The following is a 24,578-nucleotide window of genomic DNA, read 5'->3' as shown; positions in this document are numbered from 1 at the left end:
ATTTATTGTGCATATTTGCATTTCACAAACCTTCACAAGTAGTGCAATAAAGTGAAGTGAAGAGCTTAGTAACTCAGGATTCCCAAATTTAATTCAACAACAGAAACCATTTTTTCACTTAACACCTGTTAATATCCTACAAAACTACTGTATTCTGGAATACATTTTGGAAAAGTTGGGTATATATAAAAACTCTATTCTATAGGCAGACAATACACTTATTCCAGGTCACCCATTTTTTAGATGTGCATGTCAAAGAAGGAAATTTTATCTTTTGCAACAACATGGATGAACCTGGAGGGTATTATGCTATGTGAAATAAGCCAGTCAGAGAAAGACAAGTACCATATGATTTCACTTACATGTGGAATATAATGAACCAATTAAACTAACAAAACTGAAATAGACTCATAAATAGAGAACAGACTGACAGCTGTCAAGGAGGAGGGGCTTAGGGGGTTGCATGAAAAAGATAAAGGTATTAAGCAAAAAACAAAACCAAAAAAACCCTCATAGACACAGACAACAGTATGATGATTACCAGAGGGAAACAGAGTGGGGGGAGGTAGAAGAGGGTAAAGGGGAGATAGATAGATGGTGATGGAAGGAGACTTGTTGGGTGGTGAACACACAGTACAACATACAGATGATGTATTATAGAATTGTACCCCTGAAAGCTATATAATTTTATTAAGTAATGTCACCCTAATAAATTCAATTTAAAAAAGAGAATGCCTTCAGGACCAAGAGCAGACCATTCTCACCATTTCTCAATGAGTATGCATCAGAGGCTATTAAAACCACTAAAGTAAACCATGTTGGGTCTGTAGTGTTATACACAAAGGACAAGATGCAATCCAGGCCAAAACAGAGTTATTGCCCAAGTTATCTCATAAGCACAGGTACATATTCTTGACCCAAGGAGCATACTAGACAAATTATTTCTGAGAAATATAATGACTTCCAGCATCGTGCAAACTGATTACTAAATATTTTTGATATCTAGATATTCTTCACTAAAATTTTAACAGTTCTTTTGTGTACTCTCTGACCAGAATTCCACTATGTACCCAGAACCTCATCATGGAGCTACCACATAACCTCATTGCTAAAGTAAGAGGCCTAGAAATCACATATTTGTAGAATTTAGGTATCACTGCCTATCCAATGATTGAATCCCCTCTACTTGCAGTGCAGCAGGCAGCAGATTATCATAAAAATCAACAGTGTGGGACCCACTTACTGTGTTTCTCCCTTCTCCTTTGATTCTCAAGATTAGAGCTCATGATGGAGATGAAAATAGTAAATCTCAATTGTAAGAAGTGCTACTTCCCCCACACAATTCTCAGCTGAGTATTTCTACAGATCTGCACAGTTGAGGTATGCACAAAAGAGCAGAATAGCCCTATAAACTTTGAAACCAATATGCACAACATATGACTCAGCACTTACAATCTACTTTTCCCAGTTTTATTGAAATAATGATATATAACATTGTATTAAAGGTGTGCAACATAATGACTTTATATACATCTCTATATAATATATCACCACAATAGGTTTAGTTAACATCCATCACCATACATAGTTATAATTTTTTTCCTTGTGATGAGAACTTTTAAGATCTATTCTTTTTAGCAACTTTTAAATATACAATACAGTATTGTTAACTGTAGTCACAGTCTATACATAACACCCCCAAAATTTAAATATAGTTTAACTGTAAGCTTGCAGCTTTTAAAAAATACTTTATTTTATTGTTGACAGTATTACAAAAACAACCAAAAAACACTGAACTCATAGTTTGCACCTTTTGACAAACTTTATCCATTTTTTCCACCCCCTAATCCCCACTTCTAATAACTATATATCTTTTCTCTGTTTCTATGAGTTCAGTCATTTTTTTTTTATATTCAACATATAAGTGAGATCATATAGTATTTGTCTTTCTCTGTCTCACTTATTTCATTTAGCACAATTCCCTAAAGATCCATCCTTGTTGTTGCAATGGCAAGATTTCCTTTTTATGGCTGAATTACCCTGAATAAACCTTAGATCACCATCTTCCAGTTGGTTGCATACATATCTGGTGTCACATTGTAGGGGAAAAGGTATACTTCTCTCTAATTGCAGTTCTCAAGCGAACTTGTATATGGAGAGACAGAGACTGTATTTCTTAATTCCTCCAAACCAAGTTATCTGGGACAGCATATAAATGTTGTAGTCTATCTTTGAGAGTGTGCTTTTAGAGAACTATGGTTAGAGGTAAATAATTTTTTCTAATCATAAAAATTGATGATACCCCATATCGTGTACTTGAATGAGTATCTCACTTGTAAAATTCCCACTTAAAATCTTGAGTTTCTAAAGTGTAATTGCAGCAGAAAATTTTTATTGTTGTTTACTTTTGCTGTGAGTGCTCCAAAATCCCTCAGTTGCTCTTGAAAGAGTAAAATGATGTCATAGGCAGTATTTTTCAAAGGTAGTAGGCAGAAAGCTAAAAGTACATAGCACATAATAGGTCATATATACAAAGGCAAGTATTTTCCAAGTATAACAATTCAGGGAAAAAATGTTTCATTTGAACTGTTTGAAAACATTTTACTTTTATTTAAGAAGAGTGCCGCCTGTTGTTACAAATTGTAGGATATATTACTTACAATCACAAAAGTGTTTAAAAATATTTTCTTATTATACCGAACTTATACATACACAATTTATCTGAGCAAGATGCCTTAATAGAGCCTTTTGCACATTCTCTGGGATTATGTTTGTATGAAGGAGAACTAAGGGGGGAAATACAGAGCCCCCAGAAATCAGTAGAGCTTTCGGATTGTTTATTATTGATAATATTTCCATGACAAAATATATCTAGGAAGTAAACTGGAAATCGCTACCCTGGATCACTTCTTTTGGAATCAGGTTCCAGTCTCCTCAGTCCAGTTAATCTTTGCTTTACTTTTAGATCTCTTAGGCCACGCATAGAAATGTCTTCCTTTTTCCTGCTTAATACCCTCATTGAACCAATGGTTTTTTGGCTGAAGTGAAAATTAATCATTGAGGGACATTTCAGCCTTTTAGCAGTCAGCAATTTGTCTGCCACTTCCTGGCTGTGTGAGCCTAAATAAGTTACTTACTTTCTCTGTTCTTCACTTACTATCACTTACTTTCTTCATACATCTAATAGGGCTCTTGTGAGGATTAAATAAGTTAACACATGGTAAATAAGTTAACACTTGGCATACAATTGGGTCTCGGTATATGCAAATGATCACTATGATTACCATTAGCTTTCCTATCTGGGCCATACTCTGATTCTAGTAATGCAATCACAGCATGCCTGGTCATCACAGACTATGGAAACCAACCCAGAGTGAACAAAAGAAAAACCCTGATCTACACATGCAGATATCTTTGCACTGTATTCTCTCCACACATGCCTAAACTCCTAAAGTTCTAGGGATGGCAGATGGATAAATTACAATATTGTACAATATTGTAACAATTTTTCATAATTTATACTATGAAGAAAATGTATTTAATGTATATTAAGCTCAAGTTCCATGATATTTTTGCAGTTATTCCACGTGCCCATATAAGTCACATTAGAGGGCATATTTCCAGTACTTAGCTAATCAGAAATATGAAACCTTATGCAAGATTTTAGAAACCATTGCAATAGAATTATGAAGAGGGTTGCCAATCCCTTTATTCTGCTACAGTTTATTCAAAATGGTCTTTCTTTATTTATTTCCTGCAATTCTAATAAATTTTAATTATAAAAAAATGTAAGCACCAATACCGAAGAAATCACCTGCAGGAAACTTGGACTGGCATTTGAAACTAAGAAAGTCTGGATCTCGGCCAAGACAAAAGGTCACCAGCCTCAGCCTGCACAGCGTGGTATGTCATGCTGGCCACAATAAAACTGAAAGAGACTGAGGACTCTCCCCAGGGTGGAAAATGAGGCATGGAAGCTTTGATTAGTGAGCTGTTAGGCACACAGACATTAATTTTGAATCATTCTCATCTCTAAGCTGAGTAATAATGCTTGTAATATTGTGGGATTGTTTGGCTGCTCCAAGAAATTCAGAAGACCGAATAGGGAGTCTTTCTTTGTTGGGCTCTGAGTGTCTATAATGAGACTGTTAAATTCCACCTCCCTTCTCTTCCTCCATATTCTCCCTCTCTATACCCTGTGTGCTTAATTCTTATCCCCCGTGTACAAAGCAGCAAACACAAATTATATATATATATATATATGTATATATGTGTGTGTGTGTGTATATATACACTTAGTATATAGCTTAGATATACTTAGTATATTTATACAGTGTGCTAGTGAATAGCCCAGAAACACCTGGAATCTAAACCTTAGGAGCTTAAGAACTTGCTCCTGAACACACAGTCTGACGTTGGGACTGGGGGCTACTATCTTAGTTGATGCCTCTTCCCCATGGGACTGATGGTGTTACCATACCTCACAGGGATGTTTTAAGGACTAAGGACTAGCTCTAAAAGTGATAGCAGTTACCATTTATGTAGTTGTATCATGATTGTTGTTTTCTGTAATATTATGGTGTTAGCAGAATGTTTTTATTTATTGATTGGTTTTAGAGAGAGAAGGGGAGGGAGGGAGAGAGAGAGAGAGACAAAGAGGGATTTTTTGTTCCACTCACTTACACATAAATTAGTTGATTTTTGTATGTGCTGTAAATGGGGATCAAACCCATAACCTTGTCATATTGGGCCTACACTCTAACCAACTGATCTACCCAACCAGTGCTAGCAGAGTTGTTTGTTTTTGTTTGTTTGTTTGTTTTTATTGTTCTTGATCATATGTGATGACAGTCAGGCACTGACTCAGGTGGATATAGTGAAGCTGTGGCTCATTTGCTTGCTTTCCACAGTGTGCTGCTGGGAAGAACCTTTGCTGGTGGAACTGAAGGTGCTACCTTGAAAATGAAGCCACTGTGCCTACCTGAGGCTCCTGTGGCCATTTTCACTTGGTTAATAGGCAATTCACGAGTTTCCCCTTATCTCCATTCTGCTGGACCACTGCCAAGGACACAGATCTGAACCTCAGGCCCCATCACTGAGCTGAAGGTGGTCCACAAAAGTTGAGTAAACAAGAACCTTATTTATGCCTTTCCTGGAGGAGCTTCCCCAAGAAGCCAGCCAGCCTCTGTTCAAACGGACCAGGAGACTAGAGTCAGATGGGTTGTTTTTTTTCTCCCCATTCCTAAAGTCAAGGTGACTCTCTTTTCAGGAACACACACACACTTGAACCGTTCACAAAGAGGAGGCAAAATCTAAGAACTAGTGCCTACTTCTCTTGTTTCTTATTGAAGTTAAGGTGATGGAAGAAAGTGGATCAGGCTTTACTGCTTACTTCTAGCCATAGTGCCTCCACACTCTTCCACTGCACACTCATATCATATGCTTGCCTCTCCACAGGTTGTGAGTCCTTGTTCTCCTGCCAAGCCAGCCTCAAACTTTGCATTGATATAAGAGGGGAGGCAGTTAGAATTTGAAATATGTTGCTATGCCATCTGTCCAAGAACCTCCATTTTAAAACCACTTTCCTTCTGGTGGATGTGGAGTCTTTAAAGCCAGGAGTAAATGGGAGCCAGAAGCACTCTCCTTGCCTTGCCTTGCCTTGCCTTGCCTTGCCTTGCCTTGCCTTGCCTTGCCTTGCCTTGCCTTGCCTTGCCTTGCCTTGCCTTGCCTTGCCTTGCCTTGCCTTGCCTTGCCTTGCCTTGCCTTGCCTTGCCTTGCCTTGCCTTGCCTTGCCTTGCCTTGCCTTGCCTTGCCTTGCCTGGGGCTTGCATTTTCCACCCTCTTCCTTCTCTGGTCTACACACACACACACACACACACACACATACTACACAAACACACATACACACATAGATACACATTGTCTCTGTGTCTCTCTGTCTGTCTTTTTCTCTCTCATCTCTCTCTCTTTCCTCTGACTCAGCAACATTCTGGAGAAAAGCCAAGAAAGGACTTCAGGAGAGAGGGGAGTTCTCCCTCTTTGGGGCAGAATTTTAATCTCCAGGCCAACAAGAGTTTCCCTAAGGTGGACTGAAAGGCTAATGTGTTTTATTTTTTAACTGCTTTCTATTTGTTTAAATGTTGCATATTTCTGCTAGTGGATTTTCCTTTAATAAAACCATTAATACAGCAATGGTATTTTCTTATTTACAACAGACTGACAGAATTAATGCTTTTAACATTGGGCCCTTTTTTCTCTCTTTCTTTTTACTTTCTTTTTTTTTTTTTCTCTCTCTCGTTTGCTTTTCAGGTCATCCTGACCTGTTCAGCTTAGACTGTTTCACATTTGTTTTTAATGTCAGTTTAAATGTAATTGTAAAAGCATGTATGCTCTAAATTCATGTAGTTACTTTTTCCAGTGGAAAAGCTTGTTATGTGAAAGCATTTCCAAGCTTTTTGGTAATGACCTTATGCCCCTTGCCCAGGATGGCATCTGGACAGTAAGCCCCTTTCTTCTGGCTCCGTAGTCAGAGAGAGACTTGGAAATAGTTTCTGCCAGATCCTGCGCTTTGGCAAGGATATGCAGCATTGCACATCATTCTGTTATTAATTACATTTACTCCTTCATGAACTAAAAACCATTAGACTAAATAGTCCAACATAAACCTTGAAAGATAAAATTTGATATTCTTTTTCCTGGCTATTCCTTTGACTCAGAATTGAGACTGGGAAGAGAATGAGAGTGTAGGGGTAAGACCAAGGAACCCTCTTGCCTGAGGGAATTTGACCTACACTTATTAGTGTATACTTATACTTGGATGTACCCCCAACTAATACCTCACTCCATGCACGCCAAGGACTGGCTCTGTTTCCGGTCTCTTGTCCCTGTCCTAGTTCTTCACCACTCATCTCCAACTGACTCTTCTCCCTACTAGGATGCTACTCAACCTGATGAAATTGAAACAATATAGCCTTAGAAGTCAGGATAGCTGGTTCTAGTTCTTGCTCTGCTTCTATCTAGCTGTGTGAACTTGGGCAAGACTTGGCATTCAATCTACTCATCTTTGTTTAAGAATTGGTTTGGATAGGACATCTGGATAGAAAAGATTTGGGGTTTTCAAACATTTTCTAGGCAATGTAACTATTCTTCAAGCAAAATCTGACATTCCCAAATGTAGATACAGAATAAAGTACTACTGCTCTGGTTTGAAACAAGGTGAGATTATTGGAGCCGCATGTTCAGACCCACTTTATCTCTTCTCAGGGGCCATTAAAGAAACTTCTAGAATCCTTGGGGCACTACTACTATACTAATTTGATGCCTGGAGACCCTCCCCACCCTGATTCTCTTGCCTAATTAATTTCAATCCCCGTGGAAATGATATGTTTCATTGGTTAGCTTTTCCAGAAAAAGGTTTACCTGCCAGATATAACGGGGGGTGAAATGGAGCAATGTGGGGCTTAGCAACTAGCAAGAGTAAGAGACATCACTTATTGACCTACAGATTTTACTCTGTGTTAAGTACCTAACATACATTCTCTTGGGGAAAATTACAACTCTGTGGGGTAGAGCCTGTGATTATTTTAGGATTTTGAAACTTGTCAGTTTGGCCCTCAACCTTTGGCTTCAGTCCAGTTGTCTGATATGGAAGGTGATATTTTTTATAGGTTGCTACCCTAGGCAGTTTTTCAGAATGTTTCTTAGCTAGAGATCCATTCTTAGAAAATTTCATAACCTCCCCATTGGCATACACTTTTACAGAATTCAGAGCACTTTAGCTGAGATCATCTAATTTCCTTCTAATAATAGTCCTATGTAGTATTCTGGTCAGATTGTTACCATTATACAGAGGAGAAAACTGAGTTTTATGAGAAATTAAGGGATATGTTCAAGGTCACACATTCAATAAGACTCTGAATACCACCACCTTTTCTTTATTGTGAATAACATTTTAGAAATTTTATGTTATCATTGCATTTTTGCCCCCCTTAAGTTCAGTGAATTTTTCGCTATGCTTTAGTCTTAGAAAGTCCTTCTGGTGGTGTAGAATCTTCCCCCTACTTTCAGACACCACCATAGTGTCTATATTCCTTAACAACCTTTTTAATTAGATACTAATAGTATCCCCACTTTTCAGATGAGGAAATTGGGGTATAGAGAGGCTAACTCTTTTTCAAAGTCTCAAAGATACTAAGTAATAGAGCCAGGCTTATAACTAAGACAATTTGACTCCAGATTCTTTACTTTAACTACTACCTTTTATATGTATATGAGGAAACTAAGAGCAAAAGGAGGAAAGAGATGATATTGAGATCATACAGTGAACTCCCCTGGATTCTAATTCAGTTTTCCTCTGACCTCCTAAGCCAAAATTTATACAGCGATACACCCTGACTCAAATCCTAGTAGGTGGAAAGATGGCTGACATGATTTAAACCAGAGCTATATTCTGGCATTGCCCAGACCAAAATTCACTTGCAGAATTCTGTTTGCCCAGCATAGTCTTTGTTTAGAAAATTGATATAGACTGCTCGTAGGCAGGGCTTCAATCACCTTCACTCTCCCCAGCCCATTCTATGTTCACTAGGCTGTTTTACTCATTTACATATCTGCCCGACTAATGAAGGTATTTGAGTTCATGACCCCTAGATTTAAGCATTATAATATAAAGCACCTGCATACACACATACTAACATACACTCACATAACCACAGCTTAGTCTGTTTTCACAAAATATTTGCAGGTTTGCACCAAACATGCCTTTATGTTTTCTTAGTATTTAGAATTACACTTAAGATTTTAATTCAGTTTTATAGGCAGCTACATCCAGAAGAAACTCTGTTACTGTTTTTCACTTCATAATGTGTTACGTTCCCTTCCCTTCTCAGCTCTATCTGGTTCTCTGTTAATTCTGCTGTTCCTTTTCCCCATGACTGACTTAGGCCACCTGCAAACCATTCACTCTCTACTCTTTAGAAATGATTAGACAGTGAAGAAACCATTTTGAGGGCCTCACTATCTGCCAGGTGTTCTCTCTTATTTAGTTCTCCAAAATATTCTAAGCACTAGATGGGAGCACCCCCATTTTACAAATGAGGAAACTAGATTTCAGAGAAGCTAAGCAAAGGCCTCAAAGTTATTAAGCTAGTTAATTGACAGAGCTGAGATTTGAACACAAGATCATCTGACTCCAAAGCCTATTTCCTATACCACACTTCTATAAGGAAAGTATATTAGTTTTCTCTTGCTGCATAACAACATACCACAAATTTAGCAGCTTCAAATAGTACTCATTTATCAGCTCACAGTTCTGTTAATTCAGAAGTCAGACACAGCATGACTGGATTCTTAGCTCAGTATCTCACAAGGATGAAATCAAGGTATTAGCCAGGCTGCATCTAATTTGGATCTCAGTGTCCTCTTCCAAGCTCATGTGATTATGGCAAGATTCAGTTTCTTGCAGTTTTAGGATTAAGGCTCCCATGTCCTTCCTGGCTGTCAGCCAGAGGTTGCTCTCAACTACTCAAGGTTGCCCTCATTCCTTGACATGTGGACCCTCTACCTTCAAAGCCAACAACAGAGAAACTTCCTTATGTTAAATCCCTCTGACTCCATGAAGGTCTTTCCAAAAAGAGCCCAGTGTCTTTTAAAGGTTCATCTGATTAGGTCAGGCCCATCAAGGATAACCACCCTTAAATTCAACAAATTGTGGCCTTAATCACATCTGCCCATTCTTTCACAACAGAACCTAGATTAGCATTTGACTAAATAATTGAAAGAAGGTGTCTGCACACCAGGGGTTTGGAATCTTGGGGGTCATCTTAGAAATATACCTACCACAGAAAGTGATTTTTTGTGTGTACTTCAAATGAGGAAGAGGAACATCCTTGACTTAGGGAGAGGGATTCAAACTTTGTAAGACTTTGGAAACTTCACCTCTCCTTGCCTCTTCCTTGCCCATGTATGAGGAAACCTCTATCTTGAAGTGGCAAGGAATGAGGCTACAACAGTGCCTAAAGGTTACAGTGGCTATAAAAGCTACACATTTATCACATCTACCCCTCCTTAGGGATGCATCATGAATCCTGATTTGAAAAGTCTTTCTCTGGTGCTGTAGAAACAGCCCCCATAGGGTCTAATGCCACCAGGCTGAAAAGTGAGTTCCCTATAGGATCCAAGTGCCATGTCAGGTACTCCAACCCCTCGAGTCAGTAGGGACAGGGAAATACCTTTCTAGTGGCCCTTTCTCATCACTGCTCTGACCTGAGATTGAAAGACAGGGAAAAGATGCAAAACAACTCACAGAACATTAGAACTATCCACCTTTACTGTCTCCTTTCTCCTTACTTCACTCAATTTAAGTAGACTAATGGGTCTCTGCCATAATGCAGGGGCCAGCAGGCTTATACTTCACATGAAAGAGTTATATCTGACTCTGGGGCTCAGGTGCAGGAGGCAGGAGGGGTGTGAGGGGTGGCCTTCATGGAAGAAAACAAGGCCTTGGGCACTGAGTAACAGCTGAGACTAGCAAGCCTCATTGTCCAGCATTCCAAGTCGTCTAGCAACATGCTGGCCTTTGTTACAGAGAGAGAACAGAGGATCTCCAGCAGAATGAATGGAATCTGATTTCATTTATGCTCAGTACAGTCACCCTCTTCAAGCAGAGAGGCCAGAACACCTGGTGCAGTTTGAGCCACTGTGGCCACAGGGACAACACATTACCCAGGTACTGGAGACAAGTAGGAATGCAGCTTCTCTTCCTCAAGGAGATGCCACATAGGTCTAGAGGAGCAGGATGTGAAAATACCAGCCAAGTTCTCATTAGCACTACACAGAGAAGGGGAATTATTTCATATTGATGAATTCTCCCCACAGTCTGCACATATTGGCCTTGCTTGTAATGAGTTTGTTTAGGTCCATAAGTCATCATCCCACTGAGATCTGAGTCACTTGTGGTATAGTCAAGGCTATAGAGCATACCTCACTAACTGTACCTCCAGCAATTACTCTGTGTGCCCCTCCACGGTTTAGAAAAACCCATAGATGTATCTGTGTAAAATTCTTTGGCTGATTTTTTTCTTTATCAATAGCACGAATAAGGCATGATAAATGGGACAGCTGCCCCAGAAAACAGTTTATATTCATAGCACTATTCCGTAGAACTTTCTGTGATGAAGGAAATGTTCTGTATCTGTGCTGTCCAATATAGTAAGCATTAGCCACATGTAGCTTTTGAACACTTGAAATGTGGCTAGTGAAATTAAGGAATTATATTTTTAATTTTATCTAATTTTAATTAAATTTAAATAGCAACATACAGCTACTATGTTGGACAGTGCAAATATAGAAAGAGCTCAGAGAGGCAGATACTGAGATAGAGTAGAAATCAGTCAAAAAGAGAGCCGATGTACAGCAACCTCACTCTCTCTGGCTTCAGCCTCTCCATCTTTGACTTGAAAGGTTGGATTCATGTCAGAAGTATCAAAATTGTGACTAAGGATTAAATTCAACTTTGGAACACAGATGAGTTTCAGGAACATATTTAAATATTGTATCAATGCCTTCTAGGTATGTGTATGTGTGTGTGTGTGTGTGTGTGTGTGCATGTGCAAATGCAAGAACATGGCAGGGGCAAAAAGGCAGTAAGACATTCACTTCAGTTCACTGGTTTCCACCATTCTCCTACACACACACATACACACACCACTGTATTACCTGTGTAGACACTGAAGGTATATTGTATCTGTAGCTCCCTAGATGAGATGATGTTTAAGTACCCTTTCTGTTTTGTCATGCTGTGAATATTTAGGCCTCTATAGTACTCTAAACTTGTTTCTGCTTTGGACACATGACTAGAATATTCTCATAGCCCCCTACCTCTGCCCTTCTGGATTTAATGCTAGTTACTGAATTTTGGAGTAAAAGGTGGGCATGGAAGGCAGAAAATATATAAACCAAGCCCTGTTCTTCAATTCTGTTATTAAGGCTAGAGGTAAGGTTCAGGGCTCCAGACACCTTGGGCTTTGTAGTCAGCAGACCGAGTTCAGATTATTAGGTTCAAATTTTTACTAGCTGTGTTAACCTCAGTTTACTGATTTGCAAAAAAAAAAAAAATGGTTTGGAAATATTTCTAACCTTCAAAGATTATTGTGGAATTAAATGATGTAATGTGTTCATGAAGTGAGGCACATAGAAGGCCCTGAAAAAAATAGTTATCTTTATTTCTCTTTGTTACCTCAGGCATAGAGCTAATTATATCTTGTCCTCTCCCAAGCTTGAAGAGGACTAAATGGTCTGGCAACTCCTGGTCTCAAGATCAGAAAGTGCCAATAATGGGGACAAGGGGGTCTACCGCTAGAAGCTGTACCAGGGGAGCAAATCCAGTAGGCACTACCAATCTGTAAAGCTGCCTAAAAGAACTCCTGTCAGCAATGGGTTCACTAGATGACAAGATATTGTGGAGACCAGGTCTCTAGCCCTAGGAGAAGATGGACTTAGCTTGGACCATACCTTCCAGCCTATTCTCTTGGTGGGAAGTGGGAGTTGGCCATGGGTGTACATATATCCTTATTACTGAGTGTGCCCAAGCTGTGCAGAAATGATTGTTGAACAAGGTCATCTTGTACTCTGGGTTGATTTTGCAGACTCTCTGTTATTTTACCCTGAGTTTCCTCTGTTCTCCTGTTGCAACACCAACCCCACCATTCTTTCCTCCTCTATCCTAGTTGTTGATCCAAATACATGATCCATTCTTGCATTGAGTTACACTATGATTAGAGTTTGCATTGCAGGACTTATTTCTCTAATTAGACCTGAAAGTTTGTTTCAGATAAGTACCTTTTTCTGCAGGAGACAAAAAGAGATCAGCAGCAGATTTTGTTGTATTTATTCATTTAAATTGAATAATCCACTTCTTTCTTTGTTTTATATCTTTTTAAACATTATTATTATTTTAAGGAGGTTAGAGATAAAGTGGTTTATGGTATACCTCAGTGCACCTGCCTATACTAGGGCTCAGAATAATGACCGCTTCAATTATTTATATTTGTGCCAATATAAATGTTGGGGAAGTAAACATTAACATGCCCAAGGACCTCTAAGTTGTGTGTATGTGAGCATGTGGGGAGGATGGTTCATAAGATTTGGGTTTTGGATTATTGTTGTTTTAAATAATGTTTTTATCATTCTTTCTATTGGCTGCCTCCTAGCATGGTTCCTCTATTTCAGCCCTTCAGATTCCCCCTGAGCATTTTGCTAAAGAAGAAAATCAATATGTGTGTTACAGTGCATATTCACTGTAGGTGTAATATCTTACAATATTTGAGATTGTTATAGTATTCAGTGTGAAGTGTTGCAACACCAGAAAATTCCAGTTTCTTTAGCAGAAATTCGGAAGATCGAATTAGGTAGTCTGAAGATGAGAAAAGATATTCAAGGCCATTTAAAAAACTCATTTTGGATGCTTCAAGCTTGAATTCTTTTTTTAACTTTATTTTTATTGTTCACACCATTACAGATGTCCTCATCCCCCCCCCCCACCTTTGCCCACCTCCACCCAGCCCTTGGCCCACTTTCCTGTGGCCATCACCACACTGTTGTCTGTGTCTATGGGCTATGCATATATCTTCTTTAGCTAATCCCTTCACCTTTTTTCATCCAGTCCCCGCCCTCCCCTCTGACAGCTGTCAGTGTGTTCCAAGTATCCATGCCTCTTCCTATTTTGTTTGTCAGTTTATTTTGTTAATTAGATTCCACATATAAGAAAAATCATATGGTATTTGTCTTTCTCTGACTGGCCTCACTTAGCATAATAATCCAGGTCCATCCATGCTGTCACAAAAGGTAAGAGCTCCTTCTTTTTTATAGCCACATAGTATTCCATGGTGTAAATGTACCATATTTACCTACTGATGGGTACTTGGGCTATTTCCAAATCTTAGCTATTGTAAATAGTGCTGCTATAAACACAAGGGTACATATATTCTTTCTGTTGGGTGTTTTGGGATTCTTAGGAAGTAATCTCAGAAGTGGGACCACTGGATCAAAAGGCAGTTCCATTTTTAATTTTTTGAGGAAATTCCATATTGCTTTCCACAGTAGCTGCACCAGTCTGCATTCCCACCAGCAGTGTACTAAGGTTCTTTTTTCTCCACATCCTCTCTTGTTTTTGATTTATTGATGGTACTTATTCTGACAGGTGTGAGGTGATACTTCATTGTGGTTTTAATTTGCATATCTCTCATGATTAGTGACATTGAGCATTTTATCATATGGCTATTGGCCATCTTTGTGTCCTCTTTAGAGAAATGTCTATTCAGGTGCTTGGTCCATTTTTTAATCTGATTATTTGTCTTCTTACTGTTGACTTGTATAAATTCTTTATATATTTTGGAAATTAACCCCTTATCAGATGTATCATTGGCAAACATATTCTCCCATGCAGTGGGTTCCCTTGTCATTTTGCTGATGGTTTCTTTTGCTGTGCAGAAACTTTTTTGTTTGATGTAGTCTTATTTGTTTATTTTTTCTTTGTTTCCCTTGCTCTAGAAGATATATGGGCAAAAATATTGCTATGAGAGATGTCTGAGATTTTACTGCCTATGTTTTCTTCTAGGATTTTTATGATTTTGTGACTTACATTTCAGTCTTATCCATTTTTATTTTATTCTTGTATATGGTGTAAGTTGATGGTATACCTTCCTTTTTTTTTTTTTTTTTTGCATATACTTATCCAGTTTTCCCAACACTATTTATTAAAGAGACTAAGAGACTGTCTTTACTCCGATGTATGCTCTTGTCTCCTTTGTCAAATACTAATTAACCATAAAGACGTGGATTTATTTCTGGGTTCTCTGTTCTGTTCCATTGATCTATATGCCTGTTCTTGTGCCAGTACCAGGATGTTTTGATTACAATGGCCTTGTAGTATATTTTGATATCAGGTATTGTGATATCTCCAACTTTGTTCTTCTTTCTCAAGATTGCTGAGGCTATTAAGGGTCTTGTTTGGTTCCACATAAATTTTTGGAGCATTTGTTCTAGAACTGTAAAATATGCCATTGGTATTTTAATAGAAATTGCATTGAATCTATAGATTGCTTTGAGTAGTATGGACATTTTAATGATGTTAATTCTTCTGATTCATGAACATGTATATCCTCCCATTTATTTATGACACTTTACTTCTTCCTTCCATTTTGGGTGCTTTTTATTTCTTCTTGTCTGATTGCTTATCTGACTTCCAGTACTATGTTGACATGCTTGAATTCTTAACCATTGCGCTTTTCATCTCTACTTGATCATCTCTAATGACATGAGTGCTTAGCAGCCTTTTCATGTTCAGAGAGCTTTAACTATCAAAGTGTGTTTTTGTGTGTATTTGGGGAGAGCAGGGAGACTAGTATCCAAGTCACTGTACATTTTGGTACCTCTAGGGATCCCAAAATTAAGACTTATATTTGCCTTTCTAGTCTCTTTACCTAAAAATCTGAGACACAAGTATATCATTCTCTTGATTTAAAACATTCTGTATTTGCCTATTATCTGTAATAAAAAGCCTAAACTTCTTAATATGATATGCATGCCCTGTCCAAATCAGGCCTCATCTTGTTTTCAACCTCATAAATAGCCAGTGTACCCGCACATGCAATATATACTCCAGCCACACTGGTCTCTATTTCCCCCAAACACTCCTCAGTGCTTTTGTTTATGTCATTTCTTCTCTGCCTGGTGAAACCCTCACCATTCTTTAAGGTTCAGGTAAGATGCTGCCATAAAGCCTTTCTTGACCCACCTATGCAGAGTGATTATTGTCTTTTTTATTAATATCTCTGTTGTAACATTAATACTTTTTGTTGTAGCTTCTTCACAACAAAAGAAACCATCAGCAAAATGATAGGGAACCCACTGTATGGGAGAATATATTTGCCAATGATACATCTGATAAGGGGTTAATTTCAAAAATATATAAAGAATTTACACTGGTTTGACATTTTAACTGCATGTCGGTATTAATTTCTCCTCTACCAGACAGGGTTAGGACCTTTGTCTTTTTTGTCATCCAGAAGAAAAGGCTTAACATTGAATCTCTGTTGAATGAATGAATGAATTGTGAATATATCAGTGAATAATTCAATCGAAGGTTTGAAGTATGAGTACTGAAACCTACATTTATGCAGAGCCCAATCTAAGGATATACTAGGTCTGTCTTGCAAGGTGAGTGGGAGAAAACAAAATATGACATTTTAGTTTAGTAGAGATTTGGAGTGATTAATAATTCATTCAACCCGTGTTAAACTGAGCATTTGTCCTCAAGGAGTTTAAAATCTCTGACCAGGAAGAATGAACATCCTTATTCTCTTTAGCCCAGATAGGTTTTCTAACAGGGTAGCTGTGCTGTGTGGTTTTGGTCACTGATAATAAATCCAAGTTTCCCTTTCCTCCCAATAGCTCGGAAGCTGAAGAAACTGGGTAATCTGAAACTGCAGGAGGAAGGGGAGGCTTCCAGCACCACCAGCCCCACTGAGGAGCCAACCCAGAAGCTGGCGGTGTCACACATTGAAGGCTATGAGTGTCAGCCTATCTTTCTGAATGTCCTGGAAGCTATTGAGCCAGGCGTGGTGTGTGCTGGACATGACAACAATCAGCCTGACTCCTTCGCAGCTTTGCTCTCTAGCCTCAATGAACTGGGTGAAAGACAGCTTGTACATGTGGTCAAGTGGGCCAAGGCCTTGCCTGGTAAGAAAAAGGAAAGTAGAGGCATGGAATAAGGGAGATAATATTTAGTGAATGCACCTATGGGCAAGGCAGGTACCATGTCCTGTCCATTCCTGCCTATTAACTCATGCAATTTTCACCATTACCCTATGGGGATAGAGAATGGTATAATCCCCACTTTAAAAGTAAGGAAATTCTCCCTGGCTGGGTGGTTCAGTTGGTGGGAGCACTGTCCCATACACCAAAAGGTTGGGGTTTCTGTTACCCATCAGGGCACATACCCAGGTTGTGGTTTCAATCCTTGGACAGGACTTGTATGGGAGGCAATCAATTAATGTTTCTCTATCACATCAATGTTTCTCTAAAAATCAATAAAAATGTATCCTAGGGTGAGAATTAAAAAAAAAAAAAAAAAAAAAAAAAACACTCAGAAATCAAGGAATAGAGCAACATTATATAGTGTCCCATATATCTCACATCACACAACAATCATATTTAATCCACAGACATAGTGTGAAAATTTCCCCAAAATCACAGATCATATAGATATAACCTTTATATGCTTTAAGATGCTCTTCTCCATATGCACACACATGCTCACCCCAAAGATAATTTTGAGCTTGATGGATTTTCTGTCTTCAATATTAACTTTAGGAGCCATACCATGAACTTATAATATAGTATCACAGAAAGAACATGGGGTTGGGAATCAGAACACTTAGGTTCTAGTCTTAGTTCTGCTTGTAAATCATTGTGTGGTCCTTTCCCTTTCTGGGTCTCAGTTTCTTTATCTGTATAATGTGTGAAGAGTGGTTTGGACTAAATTGATGTTTTTCAAATTTTGCTTTAAGGAACTTTAGTGCCCTTTAAAATATCTTAGGAATCATAGTGAGAAGAAATATTCAATGAATTCAGTGATAGTGAAAGAAATACAAAATTTTTGTCTAACTTCTGCTTGGATACCTCCAGTGATGGGGAATCACTTCCTCCCTAGGCCATCTGTTCTTTGAACAGAACTGTTTATTTAAACATTAGAGCTCAATGATCCTCTATCCAAGCATTCACAAACTTTCCTTCAGCAGCCAAACATTTTATTTCTTAAAACATCATACACAAATACAAATGGAGCTGGTTGATTTAAAACCAGTGCCTTTCCCGCACTACCCCCAAAGAAGCCTCGAGTTACTCTTGCAGAATCTTAGGACTCCAGGGAACACAATTTGGAAACTAGTGAAACATAAGCTCTGTAAGGATTCTAATCCTAAAATTCTGTGATTCAAAGATTCTTTTGAAACAACCAATCCAATTCTTATGGAATCAAAGGTCAACATGTTTTCTAATAATAACTGCTATTCAGATGGAAATTTATAGAGAACAAAGCAGTTTCATATGTATTACCCGATTTGTTCCTCATAAAAATCCCATAAAGCAGGGATCCTCTCCCATTTTGTAGATAAAAGACACTGAAGCTCTGAGAAGTGATATGCTTGGCCTGCAAGCACACGGAATGTAAAAAGGCTAGAACTTGAGAGCTCAGGTCCACTCCTGATTCAAAATTCCTTCCTCATCCCGCTCCACCCATAGTTTGTGTAATGCTCCTGTAGTTCTGTAGCCCTGGGCTTCATAGTGAGAGGCCAAGGCTTTATTCAAGGCCACTTGGGTCATAATGTAGACTAGCTGCCTTTGAAGACAATTCATGTTAGTCACCAAACACCTATTTTGTCTTTCCAACTCACAAGGCCCAGTTGCAGCCACCAGACCATCCCTAACACCTTCCCAGCTTGGGAAGCTGAGTTTGACTGGCCAATAAGATCACTGAGAAGAAAGTCCAAGAACTCCGGCTATGTATGCACTGTGACAAAACAGAGGGTTCACACAAGGAGGAAAAAATACAAAAAATAAAACAAAAGTTTTAATTCTTATCACTTATTCACCTGGATGTCTTGATGTCATTTGTGTAACAGAGGTTCAGTTTAATCTTTCCAAGCAGGTGCCAAACACCTAAATTGTCCCACTTTATCGGATACAGAACCTTGTCTTATATATGACTTCACTTAATCATCACAGCAATCTTATGAATCATAAGGACTATTATTTCCATTTCAAATGACAAGGCTCAGAGAGGTTAACTAACTTGTTCCATTTGGTTACTTAACAAATGGAACCAGAACTCGGGCTCACACTCTCTGATTTCTAATTTTGTGCTCTTAACAATAACCTTAGCCCAACCCTCAGGATGGGAAGACCTCTCATAACATTAACAAGTCTGCAAGACAATACCAGTTCACCATCTAGTTCATCCAAGTAAATAATTTCTAACACTAAGTCATTTAAAAGAATAGTTTCAAAAAATCCAATTACTATGTTCATAAGACCTGTTTTTATATTATCAATAATCACCTAGTAGTTCAGGTTATTTTCTCATTCAACAGATTGAGTTCCTGTCCTGTGCAAGGCACTATGCTAAGCACCTACTCAGGTAAATTTTTTTGTAAGCTTTCTGTGATGGTGATGATATATGTAAATTGCCTTCTAGAGTACCTAGTACATTAATAAATGATAACTATTCATTGAGGGTGGGTGAGTAGATAATATGTATACAGCATATTTACAATCAGGTGTATCTGGTTTGGAATCTTAGCTATACACTAGTTGTTTTACCTTGAGCAAATCACATGTCTACATGTGCTTCTGTTTCCTCATTTGTAGAAGTGGTACAACAATCTCTACCTTGCAAATTGTTATAAACATAGAAACTATGTATAAAGAGCACCTAGTACAGTAGCTGAAACATAATAGATGCTCAGTAAATGGTAGGTTATTACAGTGCAATTTGAGTGCTCTGCCACTGCTTTCACTAAAATCAATTTAAGTTGCCACCAGCCCTGCCTAGAAGTACATGCACGAGTCCCAAGGATGAACTGTCTTCTTTAAAGATGTTGGCTGTGGAATGCACTAGAGCAGCATAGATTTCCTAACTGGCCCTTCTTTGGGCATGTGCTCCCTGACAAGACATGAGACTACAAGTTTGCACTGCAGATTGTTAAGAAATGATGTTGATTGGATTCTAGAGAGAAAACAGTGTCTCAAATAAACTGGCATTGCTTCTAAACCTGTTCGGTGTGTTTCAAAACCTGAAAATGACTCCTCTCTTTTTCTCCAGAACAGCCTAACACAGTGCCAAATAGGTGATGAGTGAGTGTGTGCTGAAGGAAACCTGTAGGCTGGAGCTAGTGTTTCCTCAAGCCATCCCTTGATAGCTATGCTCTCTGAGCAGGCTACTTCAAAGGCTGGACATTAGAGAACAGTTAGGTATTGTAATAAAAATAGGCTTGAGTGCTAAGTTGCTCTCACTAGGGACCAGTAATTAGTGTTACAGCCAAACTAAGGTTTCTTTTTTTCTCTTCTTTGTTAGTTTTCTGGTATCTCAGGGATGGAAAAAAGCCCAGTATACACAACTCCCTTGGTACCTATACAGTTTAATTCTCATCTCCCCTATGCACCTTCACATTTACACACTCACCAGCCAAGGGTTTACTTGCTTCCCATTGCTTCCCACCCCAGAGATTCAGGGTTAAAGTTTCCAAGTCCCCTCCCCGAGAGATCTTTGGATGTTCTATGCTTGGCCCCTGCATTTTTTCTTCTACTGGGAAGAGTCAATACCAAGCATTCTCTTCTGGGGGTTTCAGTGAGGAAATACTCTGGGGTCTGTGGTTCCAGTTAGTCTTTCAGTGTATCACTGCAGTGAAGATGGGAGGCATAGGCCTTTGTAGCTAAGATTGCAGCCAAGGGTGGTGATATGAGGAACGTTAGAATCCCTGATATCTCATAGGCTTAAGACATGAAAGAAAAGAGAAATGGGGTGTGTGGGTGGGCAAGGGCCAACCAAGCAGAACAATGTGTTTAGATATTATAGAGTTTAGGCCAGAGTCTATGGCTAAGAAAAGTTCATGACCTCAGTAGCTCTTGAGCTGTGTCCTTAAGCAGGAGAGTAAAAAAAAACACTGGACAAGAGAATTAGAACACCTGAATACTAGTACCAGTTCTGCCACATATAGACTATGACCCTGGGGAAATCAGTTAACCTCTCTGGCCCTCAGGCTCCTTGTTGGCAAAATAAGTGTCATATCACCTACTCTCTGGGTTTCTTGTTAGGAACAAATGAGGTCATCAACAGGAAAGTTAGAAGCATTATCTAAACTCATGGAGCATTTCTAATGATGTATAGCAAGACAAAATTTCAGATAATTGTGGATCTGTTGGAAAGAAGATAAATGGGATGCTGCTAGGGGATGAACCCTGAGGAGATGGTTTAAGCATCCAGTTGTTTAGAAACCTCCATGATAACATAACCATATCTGTTCTATCTATGTGATATTGTAGAGGTAGCATCTGGGAAACTCTGTTCTCTGAGCTTAAGAGAGGTAATTTGGAGATCATCCCATTTTGTAAAATGGAAAGAAATTGAGGATCCTTAGTCCATTTAATTAATATTTCTCAAATGCCTACTTAAATATCTGAACTGTGCTATGTACTAGGGGAAAAAAAGGATGAATAAGAAGGGGCAGTCCCTGTCTTCAAGAAACTACAAGTCTTGTGGGGGAGACAGATGTGTATATAGATAAATTCTAATACTGTGTAATGAGTGCTATAATTAGGTGAGGGTACACAAGTTTCAGTTAGAAGGTAAATGAAGAATTATTAAGTCTTCTGCTTGGATTAGTTGGAAAAAACTTCACAGAGGAGGTACCCTTTCAGTGAAAACTTGAATGCTGGGTATGTGTTTATCAGATAGAATGCCTAGGGAAGGAGGAATGCATTCCAGGAAAAGGCAACTGCCTGTGCAGAGATATAGAAGCATGAGAAAGCATGTTGTGTTCAGCAAATTGTAAGTTTTTCAGAATATCTAGAACCTAGATTATGAGAAGGCAAATGGCAAGAAATTAGTCTAATCAGGCAGGTCATGAAGGGCTTATTTTTGTATAATAACAGTAGTAGGGCAAAAATAGCAGTAGAGTCAGGTATTTGTTGAACAAAAAAATAATGGAGAGAAAATGGAAGACAAAAAGAGAGTCAGAGAAAAGAGAGCTTGAAGGTGGTATGGAGAAGGTAGTGGCTGTCAAAAACATCAATCATATGTTGATATGTTGATACCCTATCCCCAGAGTTGTTAGAGGGACAAATAAGATTATAGCTAGCAAAAAACTTTGTAAATTGAACAGTTCTATTCATGTGAGAGAAATGATTATTGCACTGTATCTCCAGAAAGGCATAGTGATCAAGAGCACAGGCTTTGGACCTTGATATGCCATTTACTAGCCTTATGATCTTGGACAAGTTCCTTAACCTTCAATACTTTTTTGCCGTCATCATCTCATTTAAGTACCTCAGTGAAGTAGAGAAGGCAAGTAGTATGATCCCCACCATATAGCTTATTTTCCCCCTGCTCCCCAGCACTGATGGTTCCTGGGATTCTTCATGGTCTGCCTGAGTGCCAGAGATTCCCAGGACAACAGAGGCCCAGATTTCATCCAACCCATCATTGCCCAGTCTGACCATTGTCTCTTCTCCATTTCCAGGCTTCCGCAACTTGCATGTGGACGACCAGATGGCGGTAATTCAGTACTCCTGGATGGGGCTTATGGTGTTTGCCATGGGCTGGCGGTCATTCACCAATGTCAACTCCAGGATGCTCTACTTTGCCCCTGACTTGGTTTTCAATGAGTAAGTGCTAATAGGCCCAGAACTCACATAAATACAACATCCTGGCCATACCTGCTTGATGGTAATGATAGTAATAACAGTGGTGGTTAGCCCATTTAACCTATAGATGAGGCAGTAGAGACCTCAGCCGGCCTCCACAACCTGAGGTGGCTTTGCTTGACCTGAAGGCCAACTGGTAGGAGCCAGGGAGGTTAATACTGAGGTCATCCCTTTCCTACCCAAGACCCAACCCTAGTATTTTGGCCATGTTTCTGACCTGCTTTGTAGCTTATCTCAAAACCTCATATCAAGGTGCCTTCCCTTCATGCTGAGCAGCATAGGGAATGGGCACAGAGACTCTAGCTGTGAAGGTTAAAGTTCCTTTGGTCCTTTTTGCTGCATCAAGGGCTACTGCCAGTCACCATTTGTTGAGCAACTCCTTTATACCAGGACTATAGTAGATACCTTCTAAATCCTTTCTCATTGAGTCCTCATTTCCTCTTTTTATAGATAATTTTTTAATGAATGAAAATAAATGAGGCTCAACAATGTAAAGTGACTCACCCAAGGTCACAGATTTCAAAGTACATGTTGGCAACAGATTTCAAAGTATGTGTGTGTAACTCCCAGCTCTTATACTGCCTCATGGTGGTTAGTGATGGGGAAAAGCAGCTCCACCACTCTCTTGTGAGTTTGGCCAAACCACCTTTCTTCTCTTAAAAACAGGTTTAATTAATGCTTGCCCTGCCACCAGTTCTACTTATCCTTTATTGAATTTGTCCAAGGGCTCAGATTTTGAAATTACACTTTTCTTGAGTAAAATCTGTTCTTTCTTACATTATTGACTTTGTGCAGGACCTTTAACTTCCTTGACCCTCAGTTTCCTCATCTGTTAATAATATAGAATTTTTTCAAATGGTTTCTTATGAGGACTAAAATGGGAGGTAATGGGTATGAAATACCTGGCCTATAATAGACAATAAATAAAAAAAGAAGAACCTTTCTGATACTCTTTCCCTAATAGTGATTATTTTTCTCCACTTCTACTGTTTGGGGTCCCTTGATGGCATTGTGAATGGAGTTGGTCAGAAAAATATTCTCAACGACCTTGAACTAGTCTCACCACAGAGAATCCCTTTGGTCGCGGCAAGAATTGACCTTCCTTCCTCTCCAGCCTTCTAACCAAGAAGAGCCTTAAAATAAATTTTACAGGCCAGTAGTTCCCTCTAGTACAGCAGTGCCATGTGGAGGAAAATAAGCATACTTGGCTGCCCTTTTTCAAGCCAGCCAGCCCTGATAGCCAGGAGCTAAGAATAACCATTGGGCTTTTGGCACGACCTGCTTTGTGGTTTCCAGATCTCCAAAGAGTTATCCATGATGCCATCTTCCGGGTCAGGATTTAAAAAGCCTCCATCATGTTAATCTCTCACACCCGTCCTCCTGCTGCCCTCCAGTGATTGAATCAATTCCCTGGGCACCTGCAATGCCCTCCCCATTCAGAGGCTTAAGACATTTGCAAAGTGATAATTGGCTATTTTCTAAATCTTAATTCTTTCTCTGCCTCTGCATAAGTATGTGGTATTCCACCTCAGCTTTCTGGTATATTCTCATGTATTTCATCAAAAGGTACCACAAGGCTACCCACATGATCCTATATCCATGAAGCCCCAGAGCTCCTGAAACAATAGGTGCCCCCCACCCCCTTCTCATAAGTACCCATTATGTTAGAGCTCTTGAGATTCCTAGAAACACCTAAACCAATGTTTCTCAACAGGGCTGCTGTTGACATTTTCAGAGGAATACTTTTTCATTGCATAGGAAGTTCGCACACATTGGAATATGTTTAACATTCTTGGTACCTGCCTACTAAATACCAAATAAAATTCCAGTCACTGTGACAGCCTAAACTGCCCTTAACACATTTTTAGCACCCACTAGGGAGACAGTACCTCTCTAGCTGAAAACCACTAATTGCTGTTAGCTTCATTAAGGGGCTTATTAATGGGGAGACTGAGGCCCAAAGAGAGAGACAGGGACTCTGAGCCAACCCATATGCTGATCTCTGAAACCAAACCTTATCATCAGCCCTGCATTCTTCTTTCTTCCTGCCCTCTTTGTGGGAAACACACGTGAGAGTCATGAGCTTGAACCCTAGCTGT

General features: G+C 39.2%; 1 protein-coding gene across 1 annotated transcript in view; it reads left to right on the top strand.

The window, feature by feature from the left end:
- AR (androgen receptor) overlaps nt 1-24,578 on the top strand; it is a 141,030-nt gene that overhangs the window by 112,261 nt on the left and 4,191 nt on the right. Inside the window, exons 4-5 of the mRNA XM_087813309.1 lie at nt 16,450-16,737; nt 22,296-22,440. Of these exons, the coding sequence (XP_087669435.1) occupies nt 16,450-16,737; nt 22,296-22,440 (433 nt within the window). The remainder of the gene's footprint in view (nt 1-16,449; nt 16,738-22,295; nt 22,441-24,578) is intronic.

Source organism: Miniopterus natalensis, chromosome X, assembly GCF_054644295.1.
Source record: "Miniopterus natalensis isolate mMinNat1 chromosome X, mMinNat1.hap1, whole genome shotgun sequence".
Lineage (NCBI taxonomy): Eukaryota > Metazoa > Chordata > Mammalia > Chiroptera > Miniopteridae > Miniopterus > Miniopterus natalensis.
The sequence above is the reverse complement of the archived record's forward strand: the minus strand, read 5'-3'. Positions and strand labels throughout refer to the sequence as shown.